The sequence below is a fragment of the Oryx dammah genome, unplaced genomic scaffold, assembly GCF_014754425.2.
Source record: "Oryx dammah isolate SB20612 unplaced genomic scaffold, SCBI_Odam_1.1 HiC_scaffold_2, whole genome shotgun sequence".
NCBI classification, from domain to species: Eukaryota; Metazoa; Chordata; class Mammalia; order Artiodactyla; family Bovidae; genus Oryx; species Oryx dammah.
In genome coordinates this window covers 26,216,653-26,234,513 of record NW_024070186.1, presented here as the reverse complement: position 1 = coordinate 26,234,513, position 17,861 = coordinate 26,216,653, and the positions used below count along the sequence as shown (strand labels likewise).

The following is a 17,861-nucleotide window of genomic DNA, read 5'->3' as shown; positions in this document are numbered from 1 at the left end:
TTTCTGACAAGGGGAATTTAATTGGCTCAATCTGGCCTTTGGAGGGGTGAACTGTCTATCATCAATAGCACCCTTGGCCATGGCCACTCAGCAGGTGGCTGTGGGTGGAGCAAGCTCTGAAGCCCTATCTGGTACAAATTAATATTTGAACACCGTTGTTTTCTCATGCTCCTGTTAAACCAGAGTATGCATATTATCATTAAAGGCATCAATGAAATCCATTATTAAAAACACCCACCTTATTACTAAGGCAGCTGGAATATCACATCACTGAGGATACTGTGTGTATAGAGTAAAATAAGAAAAAACCCCAAACACCTAGGCTTAATTTAGCAAAGATGCTCTCTAATCATTGACTTTTTTCAACTACTGCACAATCTAACTTTGGCCTTATGTTCAGACTTGATTAAAACATTTCTTCTAATCTTAAATTATTCCTCAAGTGTGGATGTCAGAAGCCCAAGAAACTTCCATTAAGTGTTGGAAGGGTGCCTGGCTTTGATTTTTTGCATTTGATGTTTTCAACCATTGTCAGCCACGGAGGACAGTGTTTCTGGCCAAATGATGATGCAAGTACAGAAAGGAGCAAGCCCCGGTCTCCCACAAGGATAGTGGAGAGGCATGTCCCATCTCAGCCTCTATGCTTGATGTTGATAGCACTGTGCGTAGCCCCTCTGCATCATCCTTCTACTCGTGCTTTGCTGGGGCTCCCAAGCCCTAGCCCACCTGGCTTTCAGCAGCCTGCTCGCCCTGCCCTGATGCTCAGCTCATCCTCTCCCAGAGCCACCAGCATGGATCCCAGCGACTCCCAGGCCAGCAGCAGGTGTGAGAGGCAAAGGGAAGGAGGAGGGGAGCCCATCTCCGAAGGGGACCTCTGTGTCTTCCAGGATGCCAAGGGAATACCTGCTCAGACCCTCAGACACCTGGAATCCATCCTGAGAGCCCAGCGGGAGCAGAAGGCCATGAGGTTTTCTGAATTTCTGAGCCTGAGGGAGAAGCTCATTAAGGAAGCCACCAGCAGAGTGAAGGACAGACAGAAGGACAGGGCCCCGGTGTCCCAGCCAGAGGGCAAGGTGCCAGGTGAGCTGGCAAGAGGGCCTGCTTGGGACTGGGAGCTGGGAGGGTCCAGGCTTGTTTGCATTTGCAGAAGAGGGATATAATCTCTGTCCTCATTGAGGCATTGCTCGTTGCTCAGAAGGGCCAGACAATAGGGCTCTTGCAGGTGGCTGAGTCCAAAAGACCTCTGTTGGAAAAACAGGGTCTAGGGGTTAGGTGGTCACCTGGGTCCCTCAGGGAAGCAGAGGAGAACCAGGGCCATTGTCCCTGCTCAGACACAAGGCCTCCTCAGCAGCTCAGTTCTGCACTGTTTTGCTTGTTTGGACCACAGGCTGAACTTGGCTCCAACTGAGTGTTGCCAGCACTGGGGCTGCAGATGGAAGCAAGGATCAAACAAATGGAATATTCTGCCCTAGAGCAGTGGGAGGGCGTGGGAGGCTGGGCCAGTTCAGCAGGCGGACACATCCTCAGAGCTCAGACTCCTTCCCTGGGCGAGCCAGCTGCTTTGTCCCTGGGGGTTGTGACAAGGAAAGGCCCTGTGGTTCCTGTGGAAGACTGAAGTATGTGGGCGAGGACCCTCTGGTCTCTGTCCTCAAGGAACTTAGGGAGCGTGGGAATTGTGTCTTTGCACCAGGAGCCCCCATCTCTAGAGGGGTCCCAGATCCTCATGCAGGGCGATGCCCTAGCTCCTTGCAGTCATGGGTGTATGTGGTCAGAGGAGGGTCACTTTTATTATCTCCTCATGTCCAGGCAGACCCAACCTGAGCTCTTTGTGCAAAGAAAGTTTCCAAAGTGTGGTCCACACATCTCTGGGAGGTATGCAAGATGATTTTAGTTATCTATATTTTAGTTATTTGGTACATGAATCAACAATTTTAAGATTTAATCTATTTTTCTTCATGTACATTGGAAAAATATTACTAACATAGCAACCCTGAAAGCTCATGGAAATGATTACTTGGGTAAGTATAAAGTGGGAATTTTATGTTTAAAAGTGGTATCATTTTCTATAAAAATGTTACATAGGAAACAGGACAGTTGGCATGAGAATATGGTAAAAATTATGTCAATGGTCTGGGTAACTCTATTTTATTTGGTTTAAACACCTGACCTTAAAATCTGTAAGGAAAGGATAGTTTTCAGTCTCACACAGAAAGAAATCTCCGACCGAAGGAAATTTGTCACAAAGCCCTCTGCCCTTCATTACTAATTTGTTTAATTTAGGGCAGTATTTACTGAGGTGCAGTATTTACCCCTGTTTGATTCCTGAGTCGGGAAGGTCCCCTGGAGAAAGGTTAGGCTACCCACTCCAGGATTCTTGCCTGGAGAATTCCATGGACAGAGCAGCCTGGTGGGCTACAGTCCAAGGGGCCACAGAGAGTCAGACAGGACTGAGAGACTCACTTTTCCCTTTACTGAAGTTGATATGGGCCAGGGCCTGGCCCTCAGCTGGAAACCAGCTAGAACTAGGTGATGTGATGGGCCAGCACAGGCCAGGGCAGCTCAGAGGAGAGGGGACAGGCTCCGGGGCTGGGGGCTGGAGGGGTGGATGGAAGCCCCTCTGAGTCCTGGTTTCCAAGAGAAGAGAAAGGCTTCTTGCTCTTGTGGTGCCAGCCCCTGCCCCGGCGCTTGTGCCTGTGGTCCCAGAACCTGGGGTGGGAGCATCCCTGCACCCCACTGTCTCTCTCCCCTTCCCTGGGGGCCTGTTCCTTTTCAGGGCCCGTTACTGACCTATGGGATGAGCTCTGTTCTTTCGGCATTTCTTAGGCCACTTTCTGGCTCTGCACCCCCACGTGCTCTCTTTCTAGTCCCCAGGAGTGTTGCACAAATGCACACCTCCCATCTCTGCTCAGACCGTGCTTCTTTTGTCTGGGGGCAAAGCTGGGAGATGTAGTCCAGGCAGTGGCAAAGGCCTGAGATTTGGGGTGACTTACCACCTGGCTTTGCATCTGCCATGAACTCCCATGGAATCGTGGGTCTTGAGCAAGTTCCTGAAGCTCTGGAAGCCTTTCTGGGGCTAAATGGATGTTGGATGTAAAGTGCTTAGCTTGCTCTGTGCACTGTAACTGTAGCTATTATTATTTTCCCTCAGCAAGTTTACTTTAGCAAGTTACCTTTAGTTTACTCTTTCCTAGAAGGCCCACTTCTGTGTAAATGCATCCTCCGAGAGTAGTGCATTTCAAACAACTTTAACTTTGAACTACAGTAAGAAATGCATTTTATGCTGTCTCAGTCCATACTTTTCGAGTTTCATGAAACAGTACTTACTTTGCCTCCCTGTGATGTACTCTCTCTGCTCTTCTCTTTGCATAAAAAAATCGTGGGTTCTGCAGCACAGCCCCGCTCCCTGCCCTCACCACAGCCTGCCCCAACGCTTGGCCCTCCTGGTAATTGGGAAGAGGGAGGGGCTGTGTCTGATTTTCTGCCTTAAACACTCCAGCACAGGCCCCTTCTGGGAGGAGGTGTGTGGTTCTTGACGGCCCAGGTGGTCCTCTAGTGCCCCCTGGTGGCATCAGGGCCTTCCTGCAAGGCTGCCTGAACTCCAGCAGCAGCTGCTGGAGTTGGGTAGACAGGGGAGGTGGCCTTGGTAGGGCCAGCTTCTAGGATTGTGTCGGGGGTGAGCTGCAGACACGCTGGCCCTCCTTAGACTTGCTGCCTCCCCTAGTTCTCCTGGAATGATGACATGACCCCGGAACACCAGCCGCTCCTGGTCTTTGATGAAACCGTGGGTTCCAGCTCCAGGCTTGGCTGGCCGTGGGATACTTGGGGTGGGGGAAATAATTAAATCTGCTGTGGTTATAGCAGTACACTGCACAGAGTGACTTGTTCTTTTCCAGTGTGTTGGAGCCTCTTTCTGCCTCTTCTCGGGCTTGAGGGTCCAGATGGATATGCCCTGAAACACATTCTTACCTGTGTTTCTAGTCAAAAGCCAGCAGAGCCCACTGGTCACCAAAGAGGTCCAGCCAAAGGCCAGGACCCTGCATGTGGCACAGCCATCCAAGCCGGCAGAGCCCCCTGTGACAAGTCTTCAGAGCCGCAGCAGCCATGGCCTGGGCCTGGCCCCGGGGCCCACCCCTACTCCTCGCTCCAGAGCGTCTGGACCCTCTGGCACCCCTTCTTCCCCAGGGCCTGGGCTGAGGTGAGCTGGGCTCTGCATTCTCACAGGGTCCGTGGTGTGGCTCCCACCCTGTCCTGGGCCTCCCACCAGCTTTCGCAGACAGGTGAGGGGCAGAGAAAGACGTGAACAGGAGGGGCCTCAGGTGGGGTCCAACCCATGAAGAGACTGGAGTCCCTTGCTCCTGGCCAGGGCAAACCTCCCCTCCTCTTACTGACTCATCCCCAAGTCCTAGTTGCCACCCTGGAGGGGCTGGGTCTTCATCTTCTAACAGAGGGTGGCTGCCCCTCTCCAGATGACTCCTGGCTGGTGTCTGGGCCCAGGGGTGCCGGGGGCAGGACTGGCTCTGGGCCAGCCAACTAGCTTGCAAGTGGTGAAGTGTGGCTTTAACCATCTTCCTTCCAGCTCACGCACTCCTCATTTCCTCTCCTTCTTGATAGTACGCCCCCGTTCAGTTCCGAAGAGGACTCAGAGAGAGATGCTGAGCCGCGTGCTTCCCTGCAGCCCCCGAGAGCTCCTTCGAGGGTGGAGCCCCGGCCGCAGGATGACTCAGACTGGTCTGACACCGAGACCTCGGAGGGGAGTGCCCAGTCCCCTGGCAAGGGCTCGGGTGGGCTGGCCTCCTCAGGTGAGGAAGGTTTTCTTGTAAAACTATTAATGAGGCTTCTAGCTTCTGGCTTCAGTTGCATTTTCCAGCCAAAGTTTAAAGAATATAGAGCTTAGGTTTTGTCTTTCCAAAGGCAGTAAGTGGACAAGCTGGGGGGTAAGCCCAGTTCTGTGCCATCTGTCAAGCCTACAGTGTCATGAATTCTGCAGAACTTCATCTTGTCCATGGCATGGTCCCAGCCTGCCAGCCCATTGAACCCACCAGAATCAGATCTCTGACGACCTGCCAGGTGGATGATAGGGTGTAAACTTCTAGGAACTGGGAGTGTGGAGTCCTTGAACATGCTTTGGGCTGTCACTTGCTCCCTGTGTGCTGGTGTGGAGAGTTTTGGTTCCTTTGTTGTGAAGGGAGGTATCTGGATAAGATGAGTGGTGAGGGGCAAGGAACATAGTATGAACATAGTAGACCCTTAACTGACTGGTTTTTAATCAGTCAGTGAGCTAAGGGTCATCATCACTCTGGACCTCTGCTCAGGCCCCCAGACATTTGAGTCCTGGAAGGCCATGGCTGGCTCCCTGCTTCCTGGCCAGTCCTGAGGTCTGAACATCCACCTTGCTTTCTCACACTGATAATGTAGTCACTGCTTAGCCCCCTTCCTGTGAGGAGTTCATAGAAAGTGGGTCTGGCCCCACAGCCCTGTGCGAATTTATATCAATGATATTTCTTCATTTCTCTGTGAAGATGTTGGAGGAAAAACTACACATTGATCTTGCACTTCATGTACAACTGAGCAGCGGTTCCGCCTGCTAAGAGGAAAGGGCAGCTTGCTAGGCTTCTGTGCCCAGCCGTGCCCTTCAGGACATAGCACATTTCTGGATGTTCCAAGCCTCTTTTCCCCGCCCATGCTGGCCTGAGCCTCTCTCTCTTTGCCCTTTCTTCTACTGCTTTTGTCTTTCCTTTTTCCCTTCGGACTCTTCTCCCCGCTCCCTTTATCCACGCTGGAGCTGGGACGTGACCCATGGGGATGATGGATTCATACTCTGGTCTTCTCCCCTGGTTGCCTTCCAGGAACGCTGGTGCAATCGATGGTCAGAAACCTCGAGAAGCAGTTGGAGGCTCCAGCCAAGAAGCCTGCTGGAGGGGTCAGTCTGTTCTCAGTGCCCAGTGCCGGGCCACAGAGAGCTGCTGTGCCAGGAGGAAAGGCCCAGGTAGGCTGTAGGACCTAGGAGGCGCCCCTGCAGTCTCTCACAGAGCCAGGGCCCTGGGTTTGGGACCCTGGGTGGGGCCTGAGGGAGGGCCCGTGTGCGCGACACTGCAGTTGACCTCACGCCCCTCGTCTCCTCTGCCCCTGCAGGAGTGACGGGATGCCCACTCTCCAGTGCTTGTTGTTTGTGTCCCTTGTTAACATCAAAGAGCCTTGTGGTTCATTACATGAACAACTGCTCGGTGGGTTGTTTCTCCCAGCCACGCATGCCCCTACTTCTGGCTCTGATGGGGCCTGGACCTGGCTCTGTGCCTGGCTTCCAGCAGTAGCTGCTCTATTCGGGGTCCAACTCATCCCACAGCCAAGCTCTCCCATTTCTTCACTCCCCGAGGACCCCAGCACAGGACTGTGTGCAGAGCAGACTGCTCCACAATACCCAGTGGGGATATTAGGCACCTTTGTTCCAAATATCCAAGGCCATTCCTCATCACTAAGAATGTCTTAATGGCCTTGCCTCTCTCCAGCTCCAGCTGCCATCAGATTTATCGCTCAGATGCTCAGCCTCCCAGACAATTCCTGCTAGGATGTCCTTGCCACCTCCCCTCTCCCCATAAGGGAACCACTTCTGTATTCCTGTTGTGTTTTCTTAGGCAGAAACATTTCAAGCTCTTGTAACTTTACCCTCCTTTTTCAATCAGAAAGATGCATCCTAGGATGACCTATGTTATTGCTCTAAAATTCAGAAATAATGGGCAATCATTTTTTGGTTTTTCCTAGCATACACCTCCCCTGGCAACCCCGACACCCACCCTATGCTATGTAATATGTTCGGTTTATTATGTAGCTCATATGTGTTTGTGAGTAATGAGTCTAAATGTATTCAAAGAGAATTCATCCTCAGTTGCAAGAGAGCACTGACCGTGCTATGCAGGTTGAGGCACTGTCCAGAGCCTGCTTGCCACCTGGGGCCCTGGAGGTTTCTGATTGGTTGTCCTTACGTTCCATGGCAAATGCTCTGGGCACTGAGAGCTCTGGTGGGGGTGGGGTGACCGTGATTCTGGTTCGGGGACAGCCTGGGAGTTTGGCCCACTCTGGGCTCCCCTGTTGGCCCTAGCTCAGACCTTTTCCAGGCTGAAGGATTCCTGCACTTGGAGTTCCCCTCATGCACCTTAGAGTGTTTCCCAGCCCTGGACCAGCGGTCTGTGGCAGGTGGGGTGGGTGCATTAGGTGCTGGTGAGTCAGCTCAGGAGTTTGGAGAAGTTAAGTCCCTGGACTTTGTCACTGTGGGCAGTTCAAAAATCTGGACAAAGTTTAAATTTCGACAAGCGCAACCTGATCTTCTACAGGCCTTGGGGCTGGCCTCAGTATGGCCAGTGGAATTTCAGGGGTGTTTTGCAATGGCTGTGACCCCAGGTCTCTGAAGCAGGTTCTCAAAGACATGGACACCAGAAGATGGGAGGAGTAGCGCCCCTCCTGCTTTCTTCCAGACCTGCATTTTCTCCCCATATCCGTCCTCCCTGGTCAGATGCATTTTCTTCTCCCCTGTTCTCCCTGCAGCTTTCTGAGGATGAGAGTGACTTGGAGATCTCTTCCTTGGAAGATCTCCCACAGGACCTAAACCAGAGAGAGAAACCGAAGCCCTTGTCTCGCTCAAAGCTCCCGGAGAAGTTTGGCGCCAGCTCTTGGAGCCCCAGTCACCCCAGGGTCCCTGGCTGGTGAGCCTGCTTCTGATTCTGGGAGCCAGAGGACCAGCCTTGTCACCCAGCTGTGTGGGGCTGGCCCAGAACCCCCCAGCGATGGGGCTGCTGGGCCTCTTGTCTTCCTCAGGAGCCGAGCGGTCTTCTCCTTGGACAGAAGCAGAGTAGAAGACAGATATGATTTCTCCCTTCCCCCGTGAGAGCCCTGGCAGTGTCCCCTGGGTCCCAGGGCTGAGAAAGGGTTGTAACAGGACCTTGAAAGAGCATCCTTCATCTACCTCCATGCTCGCTCCAGACTGAAAGGAGACACTTGGTCTCTACTCTGCAGCGTTTTGTAAACCTTGTAGAGCTGGGTCTTTTATGGGGTCCTTTGGGGAACTTACGCCTGAGTCAGCCATTCAATAATTGACCCAAAGTCATTTACTGAGGTCGTCTGGCCTCTTACTGCTGAGCCAGGGTGTAGGCAGAGATGGGGAGGAGAAGAAAAGTACGGGGTCATAATAGAGATTGGGACGTTATGGGAGTACAGACAGAGCCACTCAGTGCAGCTGGGTGTGAATGTGGAGCGCTGCCCAGAGCTGATGTCCTCAGGACCTGCTCACGGGTGAGAGGGAAGGCGGGCTACCTGCCTGGGGCCTCATATCCCCAAGGGACCACAAATTAAGTTTTGATAATATTTCTAAAATTAGGTTATATACATATCTATAGTATTTTTTTAATGTGAAGAGCATTAATTTATTATATGTAAACCCTTAAATACAGCATGTTTATCACGCTCTGGAATTTCTTCTTTGTTTTTGGAGCGTCAGCAGAGACTGGGTGGGGGCCAGAGCCATCTACCCCAGCTGTCAGTTTAGGACTTTGGGGTGAAGTTGCCAAGATGGTGGTGGCGGTGGAGTGGGTTTGGTGGGGAGTCACTCCTGTGAAAGGTGAAGGCAGAAGAAGCTGGATCCGGGCAAGTGCTCAAGTGCAGTGTGGGTCTGACCCCCGTGAGAGGAGAAGAGCAGGAGTGGGCAAGGGGAGGCCAGACCACCGTGCAGCTGACACCCCCACCCAGTCGGTGGGGGGTCCAGAGCAGGCCCAGCCCACCAGGGAGTCCCCACTGGGCAGGATGGCCAGAGCCAGGCGCCCCAGCCTGCTTGGCCATGGGCTGCGGTGCCCAGGAGTGTGAGAACTGGTAGAGCAGCCACAGTTTTCCCTAAAGGGAAGCCCAGCTGTTCACTCCAGGCCTCATGAGTAGAGGGAGCAGAGTGATGAGCCCATGTCCCTGACGCCCAGCTTCAACCCTTATCAGCTCAGCTCATGGCCAATCTGGCTTCATCTGTCTTTCCCCACTACCTTGGGTCTCTCCCTAGCTCTTCGTCAGGGCTTCTTTTGACCTCTGGGTGGTAAGGCCTGAGGTTCTAGCAGGAAGAACTAGGGGAAGTGAGGAGGAAAGGCATTGCCAAGGATAAAGGGATCTGGTGGTGGGGAGGCTTGGGGGTATCACGGTACCAAGCTGTTCAGTGAGGCCAGGGCACAGTTTATGAAGGGCCTTATGTGGGACCTGGGGTCAGCCCACCTTAGCTGCTGGGGAGTAAATTCACTTTGTGGATCTTATACCTTTGACCAACTGAGAATATGCATGGATTATCCCAGTGACTCGGTGAGGAGGGGAAGGGGCAGTGAGTGGGGAGTGGTAATGAGGTTCATCCCTCTCTCAGGATTCTGCCAACAAAGTCATGCTTTTCAATTCACAGGTTTTGGGCGAGGGAGGTAAAAAAAAAAAAAAAAAGATGCTTGTGGGGTCCCTTGCCACCTCCTGGTTTCCTGTAGCTCTGAGTGCACTATGGATGCCAGCTCCCCACATCACAGTGCACGCTGGGATCTCTCCTGCTTGTCCCCAGGGTTGTTTCTGATGTGGGAGGCTGCACGGGCTATGTGCAGGTGCAGCCTGGAAGTGGCAGAGAGCTGACTCTACCAGGGCAGCCTGCACTCGAGGTGGAGTGGGAGTTGGTGAATAATTGCTCCAGCTTCCTGCACTTTGGTTTGACAATTCGGAGGTTTATTCCACAGATTTTCAAAGTCCCCAGGGTAGGTGAATCCCAGTTGCCTTGAACATTACAACTTGTTAATGCATCCTTTATTGGCCTTTCTCCTTCTGGTTTCACTTTTCTCACTCACATTTGCTTCTTGGGAGTACCTCTGAAATAAATTCACTTGTACCCAAATCTTTGCCTCAGACTCTGCTTTCAGGATGACCCAAGTGAAATAGACGTGAAAGCCCATGCATTTTCACACACACTGGTGATAATCATCCATGAAGAATGACTCTAGTCCTGAATTTTCATAATTAAATTCTATGTTTCTGAATCTGTTTTTCTACTTTGGAGACTAATGTATTAGTTTTTCATTTGCCAAGCTCTGAAGAATTGATGCTTTTGAACCGTGGTGCTAGAGAAGACTCCTGAGAGTCTCTTGGACTGCAAGGAGATCAAACCAGCCAATCCTAAAGGAAATCAACCCTGAATATTCATTGGAAGGACTGATGTTGAAACTGAAGCTCTAATACTTTAGTCACCTGATGCAAAGAGCCGACTCATCGGAAAAGACCCTGATGCTGGGAAAATTGAGGGCAGGAGGAGAAGGGGGCTATAGAGGATGAGATGGTTGGATGGCATTACCCACTCAATGGATATGAGTTTGAGCAACTTCAGGGAGATAGTGAAGGATAGGGAAGCCTGGTGTACTTCTGTCCATAGGGTCACAAAGAGTTGGACATGACTTAGCAACTGAGCAAATGCTGTTTACCCCTTCCCTTTTTCAAATACATTGAAAAATTGGGGGGCAAGATTTATAAGAACTTTGGAACACGTGTATTAATCAGGGTTCTCAGGCTTCCCTTGTGGCTCAGCTGGTAGAGAATCTGCCTCCAATGCAGCAGACCTAGGTTCGATCCCTGGGTTGGGAAGATCCCCTGGAGAAGGGAAAGGCTACCCACTTCAGTATTCTGGCCTGGAGAATTCCATGGATGACTGAGCAACTTTCACTTTTCCAGAGAAACAAACAATAGGATATAGACATAGATACAGATGTAGATTTAACTACATAGAAGAAATTTATTATAGGAATTGGCTTATACAGTATGGAGGCCAGAAAGTCCCCTGATCTGCTGTATGCAGGGTGGGGAACCAGGAGAGCCCCTGGTGTTGGTCCTGGAGTGCGAAGGGCCGAGAACCAGGAGCTGGAATGCCCAAGGGCAGAAGATGGACATCCCACTCAAGAAAAGAGAGCTGAGTCATATTTCCTTTTTCCTCCCTTTCTGTTCAATTTGGGCCCTTGGTGGACTGAATGATGCCCACCAGGCTGGTGAGAGTGGTTTTCTTTATTCTGTCTACTGATTCAAATGCTAATCTCTTTCTGAGGCACCCTAAAAGATACCCAGAAATAAAGTTTTCCCAGCTATCTGAGCATTCCTCTGCCCAGTCAAGTCGACACATAAAATTAACCATCACAATATGTAATCTATTAAATTATTTTAAAATTATCCAAACAGTAAGATTGATGTAGGAAAATTAGAAAACACAGATGATCCAAAAGATAAATAAATTTGAATAACCCCCAATTCCAGAGTCAACCACTAGATATGCAAGCACTGATTAAAAAAATACATATGTCTCCTTCCCACAGTTCAACTATATTTATTCTTCTCTAACTTGATTTTCCTTGAAAATAGATTATAAATGTCCTTACATCAGTACATATGTATCAACTTAATTATATTTAATGACCACATAGTATCACATGGAAAAGATTACAAAAATTTATTTAACCAGGCATTTCTACTTTGGGCCTTTGATTAATCATGGAATGATAAACAAATGTGTATATACATCTTTGTGTGCTTAATTAAGATTTCCTTAGGATAAGTACTTAGAAGTGAGGTTGCTGAACCAACATGGTAATGAAAGCCAGCACTGTATGCCAGGCACTGGTCCACACTTCTTAGGAATATTCACTGAACTTCACAGAAACTCTTTGAGGTGGTGATGCTCTTACAGTCATTTTGGGACTAGGGGCTGAGACACAGAGCAGTTAAGAAACTTGCCTTGAATCCTGTCTCCAGTAAGAGGTATGACTGGGATCCAATGGGGCTGGCAAGCCCTGGAGCCCTGGCTCCTCACCGTGTATTTTTGGGAATTTTTGTTACAAAAATGCTCTCCAGAAAACCTGAGCCACTTGAGTCTAATGTTTGAGATGCTCCTTTTAGCATTCCCTTGCCACCAGGGGGTATCATTCATCTTTAAATGCTTGGACAACGTGATATGTAAAAAATGAAACCTCATCTTTGAAAAAATTTACATTTTTAATTTTTCTTCTCAGGCAGGATTTTTTTTTCCATTTTCCTATTGATTATTTCTATGTCTTCTTTCATTAATTGCCTGATTGTATTCTTAGTGCATTTTTGGTCAGTGATGCAATTTTCCTAGTTGCTTTTTTCTTTATCTGTTTATTATGGAAAATTTCCAGCATATATAAAAATACAGAGAATGTATAATGACCTTGATGTTCTCATTACTTAGCTTTAATAATTATCAATATGTGATGACTCTTATTTCCTGTAAACCCCTTAGCAATCTCCCCCAAATAGTCATGTGATTATATTTACAAATACTTCATGTGTATCTTCCATATGTACTTTCTTTCCAAAATAACCACTATACTACCACCACTAAAAAAAAATCAGTGATACCTTCTAAACATTGTCTAATATCTACTGTGCTCATGTGTCCTCTCTTTTCCTGTATATTTAAGACTCTTTTAATCCATTGATTTCTTCTCTGCTTTCCCCTTCCTTCCCTCCCTCCCACATTTTCTTCCTCACAAGCTTTATTATTACTTTTTTTGTGTTGCTAAAGAAACTCGGTTATTTGCCTAGAAGAATCCCCCTGGTCTGGATTTTGCTGACTACGTTGCCATGATGCTGTCTAATGCATTCCTCTTTCCCCTGAACTATCTGTAAATTTGTAGTTAGATCTAAATACATGATCAGGCCTCCCTGGTAGCTCAGTCGGTAAAGAATCTGCAGGCAGTTCAGGAGACCTGGGTTGATCCCTGTGTCCGGAAGATCCCCTGGAGAAGGAAATGGCAAACCATTCCAGTATCCTTGCCTGGAGAATTCCATGGACAGAGGAGCCTGGTAGGCTGCAGTCCATGGGGTCACAAAGAGTCGGGCATGACTGAGTAACTAACAAGGACTGAATACACGATCAGTTTCAACTTGTATGATTTTTTGATTCTTTTTTGACAAGAACTTCTTACGTAGCACTATGCACCTCTGGTAGGAGGCACATAATGCCTGGTTCTCTCTTTTTGTGGTGTTGGTGATGACATTGATGATATATTGAAGATCATTGCCTAAATCTATTGATTAGGGATTTCAAAAATTCCTTTGGCATTTACTAGCTGGAAAACTTCTATAAGGGGGAATTCCCCAAATAGAACTGCCTGGTTGCCTTAAGATATAGTTTATATAGGTAAGGCCCCTAAGAGACTGATTCTTTCCTCTTTCAAAATAATAAGATGGTTTCCTAGCATTTTCCAGGGGTACCATACGAACTCCTACATTGAAATATATTTGATTTGTTGAAATTGATTGTAGTTGTTATCCTTATTGTTGCTGAACTTGTCCCATCTTTGGCCAATGGGTGCCTCTTCAAGTTGGTTCCTGGGTCCTTTTGAATGACCTTAGTAATCTGATAGCTTCCTTGCTATCTGTTATGAGAGATGATCCAGGCTCATAGCATATATTTCCTGCCTCAGATTTGAAATTAGTAATTTCTCTGGGCGAATCCTGATTTCTTTTAGAGGAAAATGGTATTTACAGACACAATCTGGGTGCAAGGGGTACTGATTACTATTGGTCTTCTCATTACTTCTAAGCCCTTTCAGTGGACAGAGACAGGAAATATACAAGTAGGAAAAGTTAAGTTCATACTGATATTTCCCATTCAAATTTATGACTACAGGATTTTCACTTTATTTCATTGATCTAATATCTATTTGTATCTTTTTTCTTCCACTCTAAAGTGTCTTGGCTCCCAACAGCACAATCTCAGTCTCAGAATAGTAACACCAACTTTATTGTCCACAATGTGATAATTGGAAACAGTTTAACATTTATTGCTGTTACATTTTGGAGTTTTGGGGTCCTTAGGGTATATCCCACTGGGGATGTGCAGTTAAATTACTATGTTTTAAAATCACATCCAATAGTTTCTCTCTGTGGTTATGCTACTGTATGGCTATATAATTTGGTTTGCTTCTTCATTATACTTCTGATTTTTAGAGATTGTATCTTAATTAATTTGCTTCATATAGCTTATATATATGTATTGCTAATATATAAAAATATTAAAATTACATATACTATTGTATTAAAAGTCTATACATATTAAAAATATTAATCCATTGTCATATTGCTACTTTTTATTTATAGGTTCCTTCTCATAGAGAGATTTTTAAAATTCTTATATATCTAACTGATGTTTTCCTTTATATCCAACTGATGTATGTCTTTGGTGTCAGAATTAGAAAGGCTTTTTTCATTCCAGTATTCATACAGTTTCAAATATATTTTTATTTTACTTCTATTACAAAATTTAAAATTTGACTGTTAATATATCTAGACTTTGTGTGTGGAGGATTGATGGCTATAAGCTGTGAGTTTGGGATGTTACCTTTTTTTTTTTTCAAAAAATTAGCCAGGGGTCTCACCAACATTATTTGACAATTTATTCTTTCTTCGCTTTAAAAAATACCCCCTTTATCAAATGTAAATTATTGTATGTACTTAAGTTGTTTTTGGACTTTTTATTATTCCATTAATCGACAGTTTTGGCACTAGAATTGTGCTGTTCTTAATCATTAAAATTCATCATCTTGCAGGACACAAAATTATTTTTACCTCTCAGAATTTTACTACTGGCTAATTTTCAAAGTTGAAATTATATCAGATTCTTATAAGTGAACAAACATGGATGGCTTAACATGCAGCTCCATGAATCCTAATTACAACTCATTTGAAATCTTAGCAAAGCTCTATCTTGAACCTTAATTGTGTATCTGTTGAATACTTCTAAGTAGAGTGTTCTGTTTCTCACAATTCTTCCTGGATCTCACAATTCTTTCTAGATTTCCATCAGGCTGATTCTTTGTAGAGGGGAGCATAGTCCGTGTTAGTGTGGGGCGGCAGTGTGCTGTAGGCTCAATCAACAAAATGTGATTCAAGGTTAACAGCTTTTATTTTGCCGATAACAGAAAGTATGCAACAGTTAACACACTAGCACCATTATTTTATAGAAGATTTTTAATACCAGAAGAATGAGATGGGGTGAATCTTGGAATAGAAAACTGAACTTCCCAAGAATAGGCCCCTTACAACCACATGCATCCCTCATTGCACTCATTCACTTTGAGATGTGGTGAACAAGCAAAGACTTGGTTATGGACCAGCTCTGGTCCCCAGCCTGGCACTTGGGAAGCACAGTTTGTATCTGTGGACCATCCATTCCATGATTGCATGATTCAACATGAAAACAAAAATGTAATAAGTTGTATCTTCTGATGTAACTTCAATAATAAGCTTAAAGGCAATGGCACCCCACTCCAGTACTCTTGCCTGGAAAATCCCATGGATGGAGGAGCCGGGAAGGCTGCAGTCCATGGGGTCGCTATGAGTCGGACACGACTGAACGACTTCTCTTTCACTTTTCACTTTCATGCACTGGAGAAGGAAATGGCAACCCACTCCAGTGTTCTTGCCTGGAGAATCCCAGGGATGGGGAGCCTGGTGGGATGCCGTCTATGGGGTCACACAGAGTTGGACACGACTGAAGCGACTTAGCAGCAGCAGCAGCAGCAGCATGCATATAGGGGGCTTCCCTGGTTACTCAGATGGTGAAGAATCTGTCTGCAATTTGGGAGACCTGGGTTTGATCCCTGGGTCAGGAAGATATCCTGGAGAAGGGAATGGCACCTCACTCCAGTACTCTTGCCTGGGAAATCCCATGGACAGAGGAGCCTGGTGGGCTACAGTCCATGGGGTCACAAAGAGTTGGACTCGATTGAGCAACTAACATGCATGTAGGGATAATAATGACTGGCAGTTTGTATAGGTTGATGGCTACATCCTGAAGAAGATATTTTTTATTATCTAAAATCTGAACCTATAATTTAGGAAATAGAAGGTGCTTTGATATCATAGCTGGAATCTAATAGTGATGGGAACCTGAGATACACATTAAGACCAGTTTCAGTTTTAGAAAATCTAAAGTGAAATGACATGTTATAAGTTGATTTATACAGCTGTCAATTCTCAGTTTATAGGGAACTGAAGTAAAGCAGACTCTAAAGTCAACAAAACTTGAGGTCTCTCTACCTGATGTGTAATCTCCTGCCAGCTTGTGAGGGGAGCCACTGAGATCCTTCAAATCCTCTGTGGGAGGAAAGGATGTGGAAAGAATCATTCTGACCCATATGGCCTACTCTGTGTCTGTTCTCGTGCCTGTGGCTGTTACAAACATTTACACACCCGACTCCCTGCTGGACATAATGGTGCAGGTTCAGCATTAGAATAATAGAAATAGAGCTGCCAGACACTAACATTTGCTAAGTTCTTTAGGGAGGGGGATGTGTCTCTGATCCTTGTACCACCTGTTTCTGCAGAGATTAGACACTTGCCATCTGATAAGCTGACGGGGCCGATTCCAAGTCAGTTACTGTGCCAGGAGTGTCTTCATATGTATGTCACAAGGACATACGTAATGACAAGACACAAGAACCAACCTAGGCAAGGAAAGAAACATTCCCAAAGGATAGGACTCAGAATAAAGGTCGGGGGTGGGGGGCGCTGGTCAATGGGAGGACCTGGGCCGGGATGAGGTAATAAACTGAACTGTTGCTGCCACTGCAATAACTGGTCAGTGTCAGGCCTTTGTAGGAATGAAGATGTGCTCGCTACTTAACAGAGCCCATCGGTGGCATGGATCAAATGGATGGTCTAAAGGAGTAGAGATCTGCCCTCTGCTCATTAAGTCTATGATTCTTTTTTTTTTTTTTAACCATTAGCAACAATCTAAACTAACCTGAGGGAGAGCTCTATTCATTTATCTTTTAATTCTTTTTGGTAATTTGGCCCTGCTGTGTGACAAGTGGGGTTTTAGTTCCCCGACCAGGGATTGAACCCATGCGGTGGATGTGCAGAGTCTTAACCAGTGGGAAACCAGGGAAGTCCTAATTCCATGATTTTGATCGTAATCAGAGATCTTATAGAGGAGATCCATGAGAACTTGGGACCGAGCCCCAAGATTCAAGTGTCTTTTCTTTGCCATAGTTCAGCACAATAGTCATATAGAGAAAGTGCTTTGAGTTCCTGACCAGAAGTGGTATGTAGGCTTAGCAGCTGCTACTACTTGTTTTATTTTCTGCAAGATCAGCCCACGGGTGCCTACCGTGCAGTGGCACTGTGGGCCACAGATTGGATGGCTCATGAGGACTCCTCAAGGGCATGTGGACCCCTCTGCAAGAGATAACCAGGGCTCCTCCATCCTGCACCACCACTCAGATCAGGTGCGCAGGACTTGGCAGATTGTCTTATTCAGCCAGGCAACTGCCTTATCAATAAAAGAGCAAAAATCAAAAACCTTTGAAGATAAGTGTAGCGCAGGGACTTGTCGTGCTTTCCTGTTTACCCTTGTGTTGCCAAAGCCCAGCAGAGAGCCTTGTGTGGGAAAGGCAATCAATAGATGCTGATGGGTTTTCACAACCTGCATTCTCAAGGAGACTCACTCTCAGGAGGTTTCCCCAGCCTGGAAGTATCCAACAGCAGGGGACAACCTTGTGCAGAAAAGTCCTTATGCCCGCACTGCTTCCTCAGTTGCTTTCCAATTTCTCTCAGTTTGTTTATAGATACATCTAATTGATTTGTCCATACCTGCCACATCCAGGCCTCATTCCATCAATCTGCTAGATAAACCCAGTCATAACTGAATCTCAGTCTTGGCTGACATGCTTTTGAGCTGCCGATGAATTGTTCCCTACTTTTCAGTTTTTCCAGCACTACGCATACCACCATCACCACCATCCTCACCATCACCACCATCCTCACCATCACCACCATCCTCACCATCACCACCATCTTTT

At 47.1% G+C, this 17,861-nt stretch overlaps 1 protein-coding gene across 9 annotated transcripts in view; it reads left to right on the top strand.

The window, feature by feature from the left end:
- The window catches only part of DZIP1L (DAZ interacting zinc finger protein 1 like), a 70,100-nt gene extending 60,665 nt beyond the window's left edge, over positions 1 to 9,435 (top strand). For 5 of the 9 annotated variants that reach the window (XM_040233372.1, XM_040233363.1, XM_040233386.1 and 2 more), the window contains 7 exons: positions 888 to 1,080; positions 1,807 to 1,872; positions 1,986 to 2,018; positions 3,979 to 4,195; positions 4,612 to 4,799; positions 5,847 to 5,986; positions 7,540 to 9,435. In XM_040233372.1, the coding sequence (XP_040089306.1) occupies positions 888 to 1,080; positions 1,807 to 1,872; positions 1,986 to 2,018; positions 3,979 to 4,195; positions 4,612 to 4,799; positions 5,847 to 5,986; positions 7,540 to 7,701 (999 nt within the window). In that variant the 3' untranslated portion in view covers positions 7,702 to 9,435. The remainder of the gene's footprint in view (positions 1 to 887; positions 1,081 to 1,806; positions 1,873 to 1,985; positions 2,019 to 3,978; positions 4,196 to 4,611; positions 4,800 to 5,846; positions 5,987 to 7,539) is intronic. The other 4 variants (XM_040233358.1, XM_040233350.1, XM_040233380.1 and 1 more) reach the window with 4 other exon arrangements.
- Positions 9,436 to 17,861: the final 8,426 nt, after the last annotated feature.